Source organism: Vanellus vanellus (assembly GCF_965231255.1).
Source record: "Vanellus vanellus genome assembly, chromosome: 5".
Lineage (NCBI taxonomy): Eukaryota > Metazoa > Chordata > Aves > Charadriiformes > Charadriidae > Vanellus > Vanellus vanellus.
Genome location: NC_138910.1, coordinates 18953836 through 18964755, shown reverse-complemented (window position 1 = coordinate 18964755; position 10920 = coordinate 18953836). Strand labels below are relative to the sequence as shown.

The 10920-nt window shown below is 54.9% G+C and overlaps 1 protein-coding gene across 1 annotated transcript in view; it reads right to left on the bottom strand.

The window, feature by feature from the left end:
* Nucleotides 1-1474: 1474 nt before the first annotated feature.
* Nucleotides 1475-10920, bottom strand: part of SLC4A3 (solute carrier family 4 member 3) — a 28419-nt gene continuing 18973 nt past the window's right edge. The window contains exons 12-22 of the mRNA XM_082483964.1: nucleotides 10078-10291; nucleotides 9540-9761; nucleotides 9061-9209; nucleotides 7414-7608; nucleotides 6760-6966; nucleotides 6066-6155; nucleotides 4313-4479; nucleotides 3686-3939; nucleotides 3186-3355; nucleotides 2536-2709; nucleotides 1475-1738 (exon numbers count right to left, since the gene is read on the bottom strand). Of these exons, the coding sequence (XP_082340090.1) occupies nucleotides 1661-1738; nucleotides 2536-2709; nucleotides 3186-3355; nucleotides 3686-3939; nucleotides 4313-4479; nucleotides 6066-6155; nucleotides 6760-6966; nucleotides 7414-7608; nucleotides 9061-9209; nucleotides 9540-9761; nucleotides 10078-10291 (1920 nt within the window). The 3' untranslated portion in view covers nucleotides 1475-1660. The remainder of the gene's footprint in view (nucleotides 1739-2535; nucleotides 2710-3185; nucleotides 3356-3685; nucleotides 3940-4312; nucleotides 4480-6065; nucleotides 6156-6759; nucleotides 6967-7413; nucleotides 7609-9060; nucleotides 9210-9539; nucleotides 9762-10077; nucleotides 10292-10920) is intronic.

Genomic DNA, 10920 nt, shown 5'->3' with positions numbered 1-10920 from the left:
CTGTTTCCACTACAGTCAGAGGAGTCACAATGCACAGCGACAACAGGCCTCCTACACTACATGGGGAGGACAGGACACACATGGCCACAGACACACAGAGACACTCGTCTCTCCACCCCGGGCCCTGCAGGGGGACCAGACTGTGGGGCAGGAACCTGCCGCAGGGGGAGGTTTCTCTCTCTGGTGGGATATTTCTGCAGCCTCCCGGGGAAGCACCCACCATCTCTCGCAGGAGCCAGGCTGATAAGGGGGAATGGGGGCAGCAGCTTGTCCCAAATCCAGTGGTGAAGTGAGCATCCCAGCCTCCTCCCCAAGGCCACTCCAGCTCCAACCGTCAGGGAGAGGCCGGGGTGCCCGTCTCCTCTGGCACTACCCTCAGAGGTGCTGCCGGCAGCAAGGGCACCATCAGCGGTCTCTGAGGCAGCTCTGAATGGGGGCTGCGAGCCCCAGGAGACCCCAGGAGAGACAGCCCTGCCAGGCAGAAAGGTGCTTGGAGCTGCCCAGAAGTGACAGGGGCTGAGTGCTGGGCACGCTGAATGCTGCCCCTTCCCACTTGAAGGGCACCCCTGGAAGTGAAAGGTCACCCTGGTATGGCAGCAGAATTGGGGCTAGGGGTTTCAGTGACTTCCTTGTAGGGCTGCAGGGAGCCAGACCAAGTGGATCACTGCGCAGGGAAAGGGAGGGGACCCAAAGGACTGTTTTGTGCTCCAGCACTACGTCTCTTGTATAGATTCTTAAATATGGTTTGTTCTCAGGGACAGGAACATGAGGATCAGGAACTGGGAAGCAGCCCTGTGATGACTTTTTGCCCCTGCAACCTTTGTGGAGGTGCAGAATGGCACAGGACTCCTCTTAGTCCCTGCAAGAGGGCAGGCACTCGAGGCTTCAGGACAACCGCTTGTCCCCTAGCCTGCCCTCCCTGTGCGGTTTTCCTTTGGAAAGAGGGTTGGGAAAACTGGGGGGAAGCAAACAGCCTCCCCAATACTGAGCAAGAGCTGAAAACAGTCCTGTGGGAGGGTGACTGGACAGATGACGGTCTGGAGGACAGGGCCAGTGTGCTGGTCCCTCCTTGCCCATCTGCCAGGCTGCAGCAGCCCCGTGGGCCACGGGCTGTGGCACAGGCCCAGCACGAGCATTCCTGGAAGGGGGCAGAGGGAGCAGGAGCAAGGCATCTGCCAGCTGAGCAAGGAGGCTGCTGGCTTTGGAGAAGCCCACTGGCCATCCGCAGGCAGCATCCAGCCCATCCCTGTGACTACTCGGTGGCACGTGGTGCGGAGACACCCAAGCTTCATGGTAGTGGAGAGGGACACAGTGGCACCAGCTGGCATGGCTCCCCTTCACCATCTGGAGACCAGGCACAGGCTGTCTCCAGTGGGGAGGGGGCAGACCCCTGACCCACGGGCACTCAGGACCCACGCAGCTTCGGGGTGTGAGAGGCATCTCTCAGCCCACCAGGTCCAAGAGGAGAGAGACTCACAGCCTCTGCTGAGCGAGCGATGGAGCAACAGGAGCCAGGGCTGACTCCTACGGGGCTATGGAACAGCCATTTGTTGGTCCAGGCAAGAGATTGCGTGACTCACGGCAAGTCTCCAGTTAGTCCTCGGGAGGGATGAGCAGGCGTGAGCGGCCTGTCCCATGAGTGGAGAGGGCAGCCCCCAGCTCACACAGGCATGTGCAGCTCGTTGTACTCGTCCCGACCGTCCTCGTCAAAGTTTGGCTCCGCATCCTCCGAGTCCAACTGGGGAGAGGCAGAGACCGGGCTCTGAAGGCCACAGCCACCCCCAGCACGGGGTCAAGCCTGGCACGGAGGGATCAGCGTGCAGCGAGCCAGGCAGCTGGGCTGCGCTGTGAAGGGCAAAGCTCTTGCTCCTTCCGCTCCCAACAGTCTTTTTTTTGCCCCTCATACCCATCCATGCATCCCCAGCCTGATGCCCTTTCCTGTACGTGTTCATATTTGATGGTGCTTTGACTGGACATGCTTGACTGGAGCTTTGGTCCAGCACAGCAGCTCCTCCCCTGCTGGCAGCACCTGCTTCTGGGTGCTGCTCCAGGCTGCTTTCCAACAGGAGCTCAGGATGTTGGCAGCAGCAGAGGAGCTGCCAGCACTTGAGGAGCTGCCAGCACCCTGGCACTGTGGTTATGTGCTCCTGTGCCAAGCAGCCACAGGCTCTGGTGTGCTGCTGGACCATTCTTGCTGCTGTCTTAGTGGGGAAATGGGGTGTCTCTTGATGAATGAGCCACAAATGGGGACAAGGATGGAAGAGAAAACCCTTATTCCAGGCCTCTGTGCAGTAAGATCCTCTGTCTCCTTGCCCTAGGGTGCCCATCCACCTCACACTGCACTCCCAGGGCTACAAGCTCTGAGGAAGCCAACCACCCACCTATTGCTGTTGAACAAAGACCGCCCCTCCCAGACAACACCAGGGAAAGCCAAGGCTTTGCCAGCCCAGGATCTCCCAGCCTTTCAGTCTGCCCAGTCTCCTCAACCTCACTTGCATGTTGCGAGCTAGACTGTGAGGACAGTTATCTGCTTACCGCTTTGAGCTCCCTGTCGTGGAAGAAGCGGGGCAGCACAAAGCGTCGCAATGGCACTGTCATGATCAGGACGAAGGGGAAGGCCAAGGATGCCACCGTAGATTTCACCACCCAGAGCAGCACAATGCAGGCCAGTTGAATACAGGTGAAGAGATTCATTCTCCAGGTCTTCACCTAGGGAGGTAAAACCAGTCTAAGAATACATTATCCTCCCACACAGATTAATGAAGACCCAACTGGCCAACCCTTCTGCATAGCATAGTACAGTAACGCAACACTGCTGCGTGCTCTACCTGCCTGTACTCTACAGCAAGGCAGAACTCCGTAACACATCAGTCTCTGTGCAACCTAGCAGCATACCCACCTGGCAGTGCAGTGTCCCTGCGCCCGCTCAAGCAATGCATCACTCCTATAAACAGTCCACCCATGCAGTATCCTGGCGATAAACTCCTGCGTGCAGCCTGTCAGCGCACTATCCTAGCGTTCTATCACCCCTGTGCATGGCTCCCACTTACTTCTTGGCACAAACCTGCAGCCAAAGGGGGGTCACCAAGCCAAGCACCACTCTAGCAAAGTACCATCCTCCCCTCACCTGCCTCTCCTTCTTCTGCTCCTCATTACCTGGTTCCCCACAACCTGCCTTCGCTCACCTTGACAACATAGATGTGGTCAGGGTGGTGTTTGGATGGCATGAAGATCAGGAGCAGCCGCTCATAGAGCTGGATGCCAGTGAGCGACGTAACCCCCATGTAGAGGAAGATGCCGAAGAGCACAGCCAGTGGGATCTGCCGCAGCATGTTCCCCATCACAATGGACAGACCTGCACAGACAGAGCTCAGGGCACGGTGCATCCCACACCAGCCCCTCCGCGAGGTGCCTCAGCCTCCATCCCTCTCCCGCCTCCTCACTGTCTGTCCCGGGGTGCAAGGGAAAGGAAGCTCAAGAGGGTTCTAGGATGGAAGGGTTGCAGAGATGGACTGACCATGGCAGGGCACCAAAGGCTGCCGGAGGGGAGCTGAGTGTAGGTGGGGGCAGTCCTGCAGCGAGCGGGCAGAGCGCAGGCTGGCCCATGGGGCAGGGACGCTGCCAGGAGATTCAAGTGGTCGGCCCTGACCTCCCCCCTCACGCCTTCCCCCGAGCAGAGGCTCACCAACAAGGGCAGCAATAAGCACTCCGGTCACACGCTGCTCCTTCACCTCCTCGATCTTGGGCTTCTCTCCTGGTGCGATGGCCTTGCTCATGACTGTCAGGGCATTGACATGGGTGACGGAGCGCACTGTCGCTGCAGTCAGCCAGGGCAGCCCAAAGAGCGCACAAAGCCCCCCCATAGTGCCTATGAGCAGCAGGTCCAGGTGGAAGCCAGAGCCTTTCAGCAGCTTCCTCTCCTTCTTGCTCACAATCAGCCTGGGAGGAAAAAGAGGCCAGGTCAGTGCCAGGCCCAGCCCAGGGACAGTACTGTGCCTGGGGACAACATTCACTCCTTGGAGAGGCCACGCATGGGGACAATGAGGAGATGGCTGAGGAGAGGGATGGCGGCTGTCAGCCTCAGGTTAGATGCTTCCTCCTGTGCTTGGCTGAGACAGGTCTCCACCACGCTGTATTTCAGGAGGGGAGCCAAGAGACAATGGGAAAGTACAGCCTGAAATGGCCAGGATCCTGCCCTTGCTGTCCCACAGGGATCCCAGGCATATCTCCACACCAATGCCACCAGCACCCATCCCTGCCTTGCCCTGCCCAGGGGTTAGTGATGGTTGGTGGTGATGGGGGAGTTACTCACGTAGTGATCTGTGTCTCCATGAAGATAAGAATGAAGACCAGGAGGGCCGGGATGGCAGAGGCAAACATCATCCACATTGGAAAGGTCCCAGTGCTGCCCATGGGGTGAATGAACCAGCCACGCTTGTGAGGAGATGTGACCGAAAGGCCAGAGGGGACATTCAGCTTCTGGTGGTGTAGCCGCAAAACCCAGTGGTTACTCATCAATACACACGTGCCACAGCCTCACACAGGACTAACCTTGATGCTCCTGGTCTCCCTGGTCTGAATGCCTCAGATGATGGGACAGCCACCCTGACCTGAGCGGGACTTTCTCATGGATAATCCCCTTCAGTGCAAAAAATCCCATGTCCCCTAACATAGGCTTGTCTCATTTCCTTTCAGCTATTGGAATTCCCTTGGTTTTTGTCCAAGAGACCAAGGAAATATCTTCCCTCAGGAACCTCACCCCCATGTCAGTGCTTGCATGGCTAAAATGCTCCTTGACCTCTGCTTGGACAAATTAACTGTCCTGAACTGCCTACTCTTCTCCGAGGTGGCTTTTCAGACTTTCCAAGACTTTGCTGAGACATTATTCCAATATTGTTTTTGCGGTGTGGACCCCAGAACTGGCAGCATTCTCTGGAAATGACCTCACTCTGATCACATTCAGAGGGAATATCATGTTTGTGCTTCCATCGGAGACCACACAGACTCCTAGCTGTACATCGTCCTGACCCTGCGTTCATCAGCATTTGAACTCTCAGCTCTGCACTGCTCTAGAGCAGTTCTTGCTATCTGCCTGCGTGAGTACTGCAGGAAGGGTTTATGATTTACATTTATGTTAATCAGCATAAGTATGAATAATATTCCTGGAATGCTTGTGCTCGAGCTAAGCTGTGTAACTAAGTACCGTTTTCTCAGAAAGCTTTGTACATACGCTGAGTTAATACTGAAATGATAATGCTTTTGATATTAATTGTAGAAGTGTAGAAGGGTATGAAAAGGATGTAAAAAGGGCATGATTTTACTAACGTCTGCTAAAACCAGATTTTTCATTGAAATTTAAATGAATAAAAATGCATTTGGATTCCATTAAGCCTTGGGCTGTCTTGATAAAAAGCTTGCACGCTGAACAGGAACTACCTTTCACCCTCTCCCCAATGTTAGTTGAAAAAAAATACCAAAATGAAAAGATATAACCACACATCTACTAAAAAAGGCGGGAAAAAAAGAAACATGTGAGATGGGTTTGTTTGATAACATTTAAGTTTGTGCATAAACTGGGAAAGAGATCATTGAGTAATCAAATATATAATATATATGTATTATATAATCAAGGAGAGTATAAAAATGTTAGGTACTAGACCCATGACAATTACCCCACTGAAACCACTCTATATGCCACCCCCTTCAGTGTGCATAACCAGTTTGTGTCTTATTGATTGACTGCCAGTTTTTAGAGTTACAAACAAGGAATTAACTGCACTGAATATCTCCAGTCCCCTAAAGCGTCCCCTACCAACAGCTGGGATACCAGAGGGATACCAGGGCACTCCAGTCCCTGTAGCTCTCTGGTCTCAGTCTCAGCAAGACCCTTGGAGCTTCCCTTCAGCGTGGGAGTGAGGACAAGGGGAGCATCTCCGTTTGCTTTGTGCTGTTATGACTAAAAAGGCAGGAAATACAAATCCCTCGTTGCACAAGAGCAGCCACAATGCCGCAGGGATCACTGCTGGGCTGCAAGGAGGGGTTCTGAGGGCAGCACTGGCGCCTACCTGCGTGTACGTGTCAGTGATGGTGTAATCCACCAGCACCATGACCAGGATGGAGATGGGGATCCCGAAGTCTCCGATGATCCGCCGAGCCTGCAGAACAAACACCCCTGCTGGCAAAGGGAATGGGCTGGCTCCGTGCGCCCACCCTGCTACAGGGAACCTGGGACAAAGCGAAGCTCCAGATGGAGCCAGGCACCACTGCAAACCTGCTGATGAGCAGGGCAAGGGAACCCAGCCTTGGCCCACGGGGCTATGCATCCCACTGCCCACATTGCCACGGTCCTCCAGTTACTCTTAAGTGACTGGCTAATCGCTTCTACTGGCGTATTTAGATGGTGCTCCAGGTGTTACCCAGATGGCCTGTGCGTACAGAGATATCCAAAGGGAACAAGTTGTAAGTTCTCCCTTTTATATTCTAGTTTAACAGACTTGTATCCAGTGAAACGAGCTTTCCCAAGGCCAGGGGACTTTTCAGTGAAGTTCACTGGAGCACGACAGTGCAGACACCATAATTAGCATCCAGCTCTGGTCTGCAGCCTTGTTCAGGCTACCACCCCTTCTGCATGGTATTTAAGGGACTGCCGGTGTTTCTTTGGAGGACAGTCCAAATGCTCTGGAGAACAAAGGGCTGTAGCAAGAAGAATTATCTGTTTGGTATGTCCCTTGTCCTTAACATTTGGGTCCCACTTCTCACCTTTCCTCCTAAGAAACGGCTGTTCTTGAACTTGCGCATAAAGAAGGCAATGAAGAAGGTGCCGAGCATGAGGATGAGGGAGAGGAGAGCAGTGTTGGGCTGCATCCTGATTCCCAGTGACATCGCATCCGCAGAGAGCACGCTGGCATTCAGGCCGCTCTGCACGTTCGGTGGGTAGAACTTCAGCAGAGGATGTTCTGCAAACACCTGGGCAGGTGAGAGAAGCAGCGGGCACTGTCAGCGCAAGGAGGGGCAGGGGGTACTGTCACTACTAGGGGCAGGGGGATGCGGAGGTGTCCTGCTCTGTGGAGAGGTGAGGGCGGTAGATGGTGGGCGCAGACAATCCCAGCATCCATCACCTCGCCTCGCAACCTACCCAGCTGGAGAGGGCTGGGGAGAGAAAAGTGTCCCCTCTTTAATGCCTCCTGCAGGAAGAGAAGGGGAGACAGACATTAGGGCTTGTCCTGCCAGCCTCTGTGGTGGCACAGCAGCCAGCTGGGCTGGATCGTGAGAGGCCAGCAAAGAACTGCTCTGCAGAGCGCCTAGGAAAGCCGTGGCTGTGCTGGCCCTGTTCCCCTGCCTCCTGTATGCTAAAGCAGCAGGTTCCTCGGGGACCGAGAGACGTGGCAGCCCATCTCCCTGGGGAAGGTTCACCTTGTACAGTTTGTAGAAGGTCTCGTAGATAAAGATGAGGGAGATGAGGAAAGCAAATATCTCCTGGGTGAAGGGCGAGATGTAGCGCACCAAAAAGCTTCCCTCAGCTGCCACGATAATGAAGATGAAGACGATGAGCCACAAACCAATCCACACTCTGCCTGTCAGATACTCAATGCCTTGTGTCTGGCAGAACTGAAATGGAAAGGGGAAGAAGTTACTCATGGCTCCTCAGGTTGCCTTCCGCATCTCCTCCCCATTAAGATCACAGACTCTCCTGGAAAAAAGCATCTATGTCTGGTTGGGCATCCAGCATAGACAGTGAATTCAGGGCTGGAGTCACAGGTAAATTTGCAGACTTTGCATTAACACCAGCCAGCTCACATCAAGCAGGTCTTTACCACTCCAATCTTTGTAACAGTACCTCCTTTGCTCTCTGCTGAAGCCATACCATGCATGACGCTCCCTGTCCCACCCATGTGGAGGTGCCATTACTCAAACACAGCTCTCCACTGCTCCATGGGCTCAACAGCACAAGCTTGTTCCCCGCAAAAGAGAGCCTGAGCACCCTGCTATGTCCCGCTTCATAAAGGTTACACTAGCTGGGGCATGATCCCAGACAGCGCCCTGCCCACACACACAGTTGTATGTGTGTAGAGAAAAGCCCCCAGGCTGTCATCAGAGAACAGACCATCCCCACTGCCTCTGCTCATCTACACACAGCAGCACCAGCTACTTCCAGCACAAATCACATCCCTCCCTTTGCAGCCTTCCTTGGTACCACCACAGACAGTGCCCCCACAGAGGGCAGAGGTACACCTTCATACACCATGACTGGGCAAAGCCAAAGCATTCAGCGAGAAGTGCGGTCAACAAGAAAGCAGAGAAATTCCCACTGTGCAATGGCATCACCAGCTGTAAACTCCTGACACACCAAGGTGGAAACCCAGGTGTAGGAAAAAACATGCTTTAAAAGCCCAGACAAGCTAGAAGTCAGAAAAAAAGGAGAAGGATTAGACCCACTGCTTGGAGGTATGGTGACACAGGGATGTTTTTAACAGTGAAGAGATCATGCTACTTGAGAAAGAAATTTGTCCATCCTGGCTGGCCAGCATATATCTGCATACACCCTTGGGCTCATCCGGAGAGGTGGGAGTAATGCACATGGGACTCCGCTAATGGGGGGTGGTACACTGAATGTTGTTGGGTTCCCATGCAAGGAAACCTGGATGCAGGTAACAGTTGTGAAATGGTCTTCAAAGGAAGCCCCATGAAGAAGTAAGTATTATGGACCAGTATTTTAAGATGCAGCAACAAGTGCTCATTGTGCCAGGATGGGCTGCAGCACAGGGCTGGGGGACGATGCTCCCCTCACAGCCAGCAAGTAGAGGAGTGCTGTTACCACTGTCACACTTTGACGGGGTCAGCCCATGGGATAAAGCAACAGGAGGCAGAAGTCCCTACAGTGTGACCTGCAAAGGGTCAGCACAGCCAGGGCCAGCCCCAGCCGAGCTGAGGGCAGCCTGGCAGGACCCAGGGACTCCACACCACCACAAACCCTTTGGAGAGCCGAGAAACGCCAGCTGCCCTCTCCAGCGCCGGGGCAGAGCAAGCGGCTGCCAAGCACGGACACTGCCTCACGTGTACCTTGTAAAAAGCTTCTTCAAACACCAGCAGAGGCCCAGAGAAGCCAATGACCAGAAGTGGCTGGGCTCCAAGCAGGGAGAAGAGGATCCCTAAAACCGAGGTGGAGATTATCAGCTCGGAGACCCCCATGAGACCCTCAGTTTTCTCTCCTGGGAAAAAGAACAACGTGTGAATGTTATTGCCCGGACACAGGCACCGTCACCGCAGGCAGGCAGGCTGCAGACACAGCTCCAGACGGAGGAGGCAGGTCCCCGTCCCATCAGTCAGAGGTCCCCTGCGTAGGGCAGGGAGCGCAGAGGGAGCCTGGGGAGCCGAGGCTGGAGAGGCCGAGCGGCAGGGAGGGGACAAGGCAGCAGCCGAGGCGCAGCAGCGCCACTCTTCCCGAGCGAGCAGTACCAAAGCCCACCCCGGCACAGCGTCACACAGACACAGCCAGTGTCCCAGCGTGCAAAGAGCAGACCAGAAAGCAGGCCCATTACCTAGGAGTCCCCCGAAGGTGATGGCAGGAGAGAGAGCAGCAAAGTAGATGAAGAGAACGGCCGCGAGACACTGGCTGTGCAAGGCGTCTCTGATGTCACTGAGGTATTTGGGGTACCTGCGCTTTATGTCCCGAACCAGACCTCCAAAAAATATCCCGGTCCGCTTCAAAGGGTCATCCTCAGCTTCCTCCTCTTCTTCCTCAGCTTTCACTTCACACAGCTCTGGAGGTGCAGGGAGGGCAGGGCTTGAGCAGGGGAACACAGGTCCGCCTTTGGGCTGTCCCTCTCCCCCATACACCGTGGAGATCTTCCTCCAGCAGCGATAACCTGGTGGGTCCCCTGTGACCGCACATCCCACTGCCTCCAGCTGCCTCCAGCTGCCCACAGCCACTGTCCTGCCTCCCCTTGCTCCCTCCCCGCTTCCCACTGCAGGAGCCAGGCCCCGCTCACCCCTCCGCCAGGCTCGGTTAGGGGAGGGCCCACTGGGGCACGCGGGCACTAGGCACAAACTCTTTTGCGCAAATGTGAGTGGAGAGACCTTTGGCTTCCTGGACAGTCCCCTCCTTCATGGACTTCTGCTCCCTCTCCTTCCTCTTCCTCAGCAGCAACTTCTGGAAGGTGGCAATGGATTTGAGCAAGTCCTTGCCCTCCACCTCAGATGGGGGGATGACAATGCTGCAGTCCAAGAACTCGTTGATTGCATTGAGGAGGTCTTGACGGTCATCTGCCATGTATGCAGCCTCATGGAAGTGCTGGGAGGGGCAGGGAGAAGAGAGGGAGAAGGCTCAGATCGAGACTGCACCCAGCTATCTACAGCCTGGAGACACAACGCTTGCTCTGACCATACAGTAACATTCCACCCCCTCAACCCACTACTTGTCTCACTACTGCCACTCTGTGACCCACACTGATGAATCCCTCCTGTCCAAATATCCAATGTCTCACCTAATCCCATGTCTATCCTCCCTACCCTATCCATCCTTTCCAGTGACCTTCTTGCTCCTGCTTTTCTCCCCCCAGCCCCACTGCTCTTGCCCAAGATCATGCTCCTGCAGCATCTGCCAGCTGTACCTCCACCAGACCACAGGGTGCACCTTGTAGGACCTGTCCACCAAAAAAAATCAGATCTGTGCTTCCCAGCTAGCCTGGTGCCTGTCTTTGCCTAGGTTAGATGCCACACCTGGCCAGCCTGTGCCACTGTTCACACTGGAACACTGCATCCTTACAAGCTCTGCATGCCATCACTTGGTCTTGCAGGGCTTTCGTTCAGAGCTCAGCTCAGAGATGTACCAGAAGCCAGGCACCACCAAGATTAAAGACTTTCCCTGTCCCTGCAGCTCAAAATTAGGACTCCTTAACAGACCTCCTGGTCTGGCCTTGG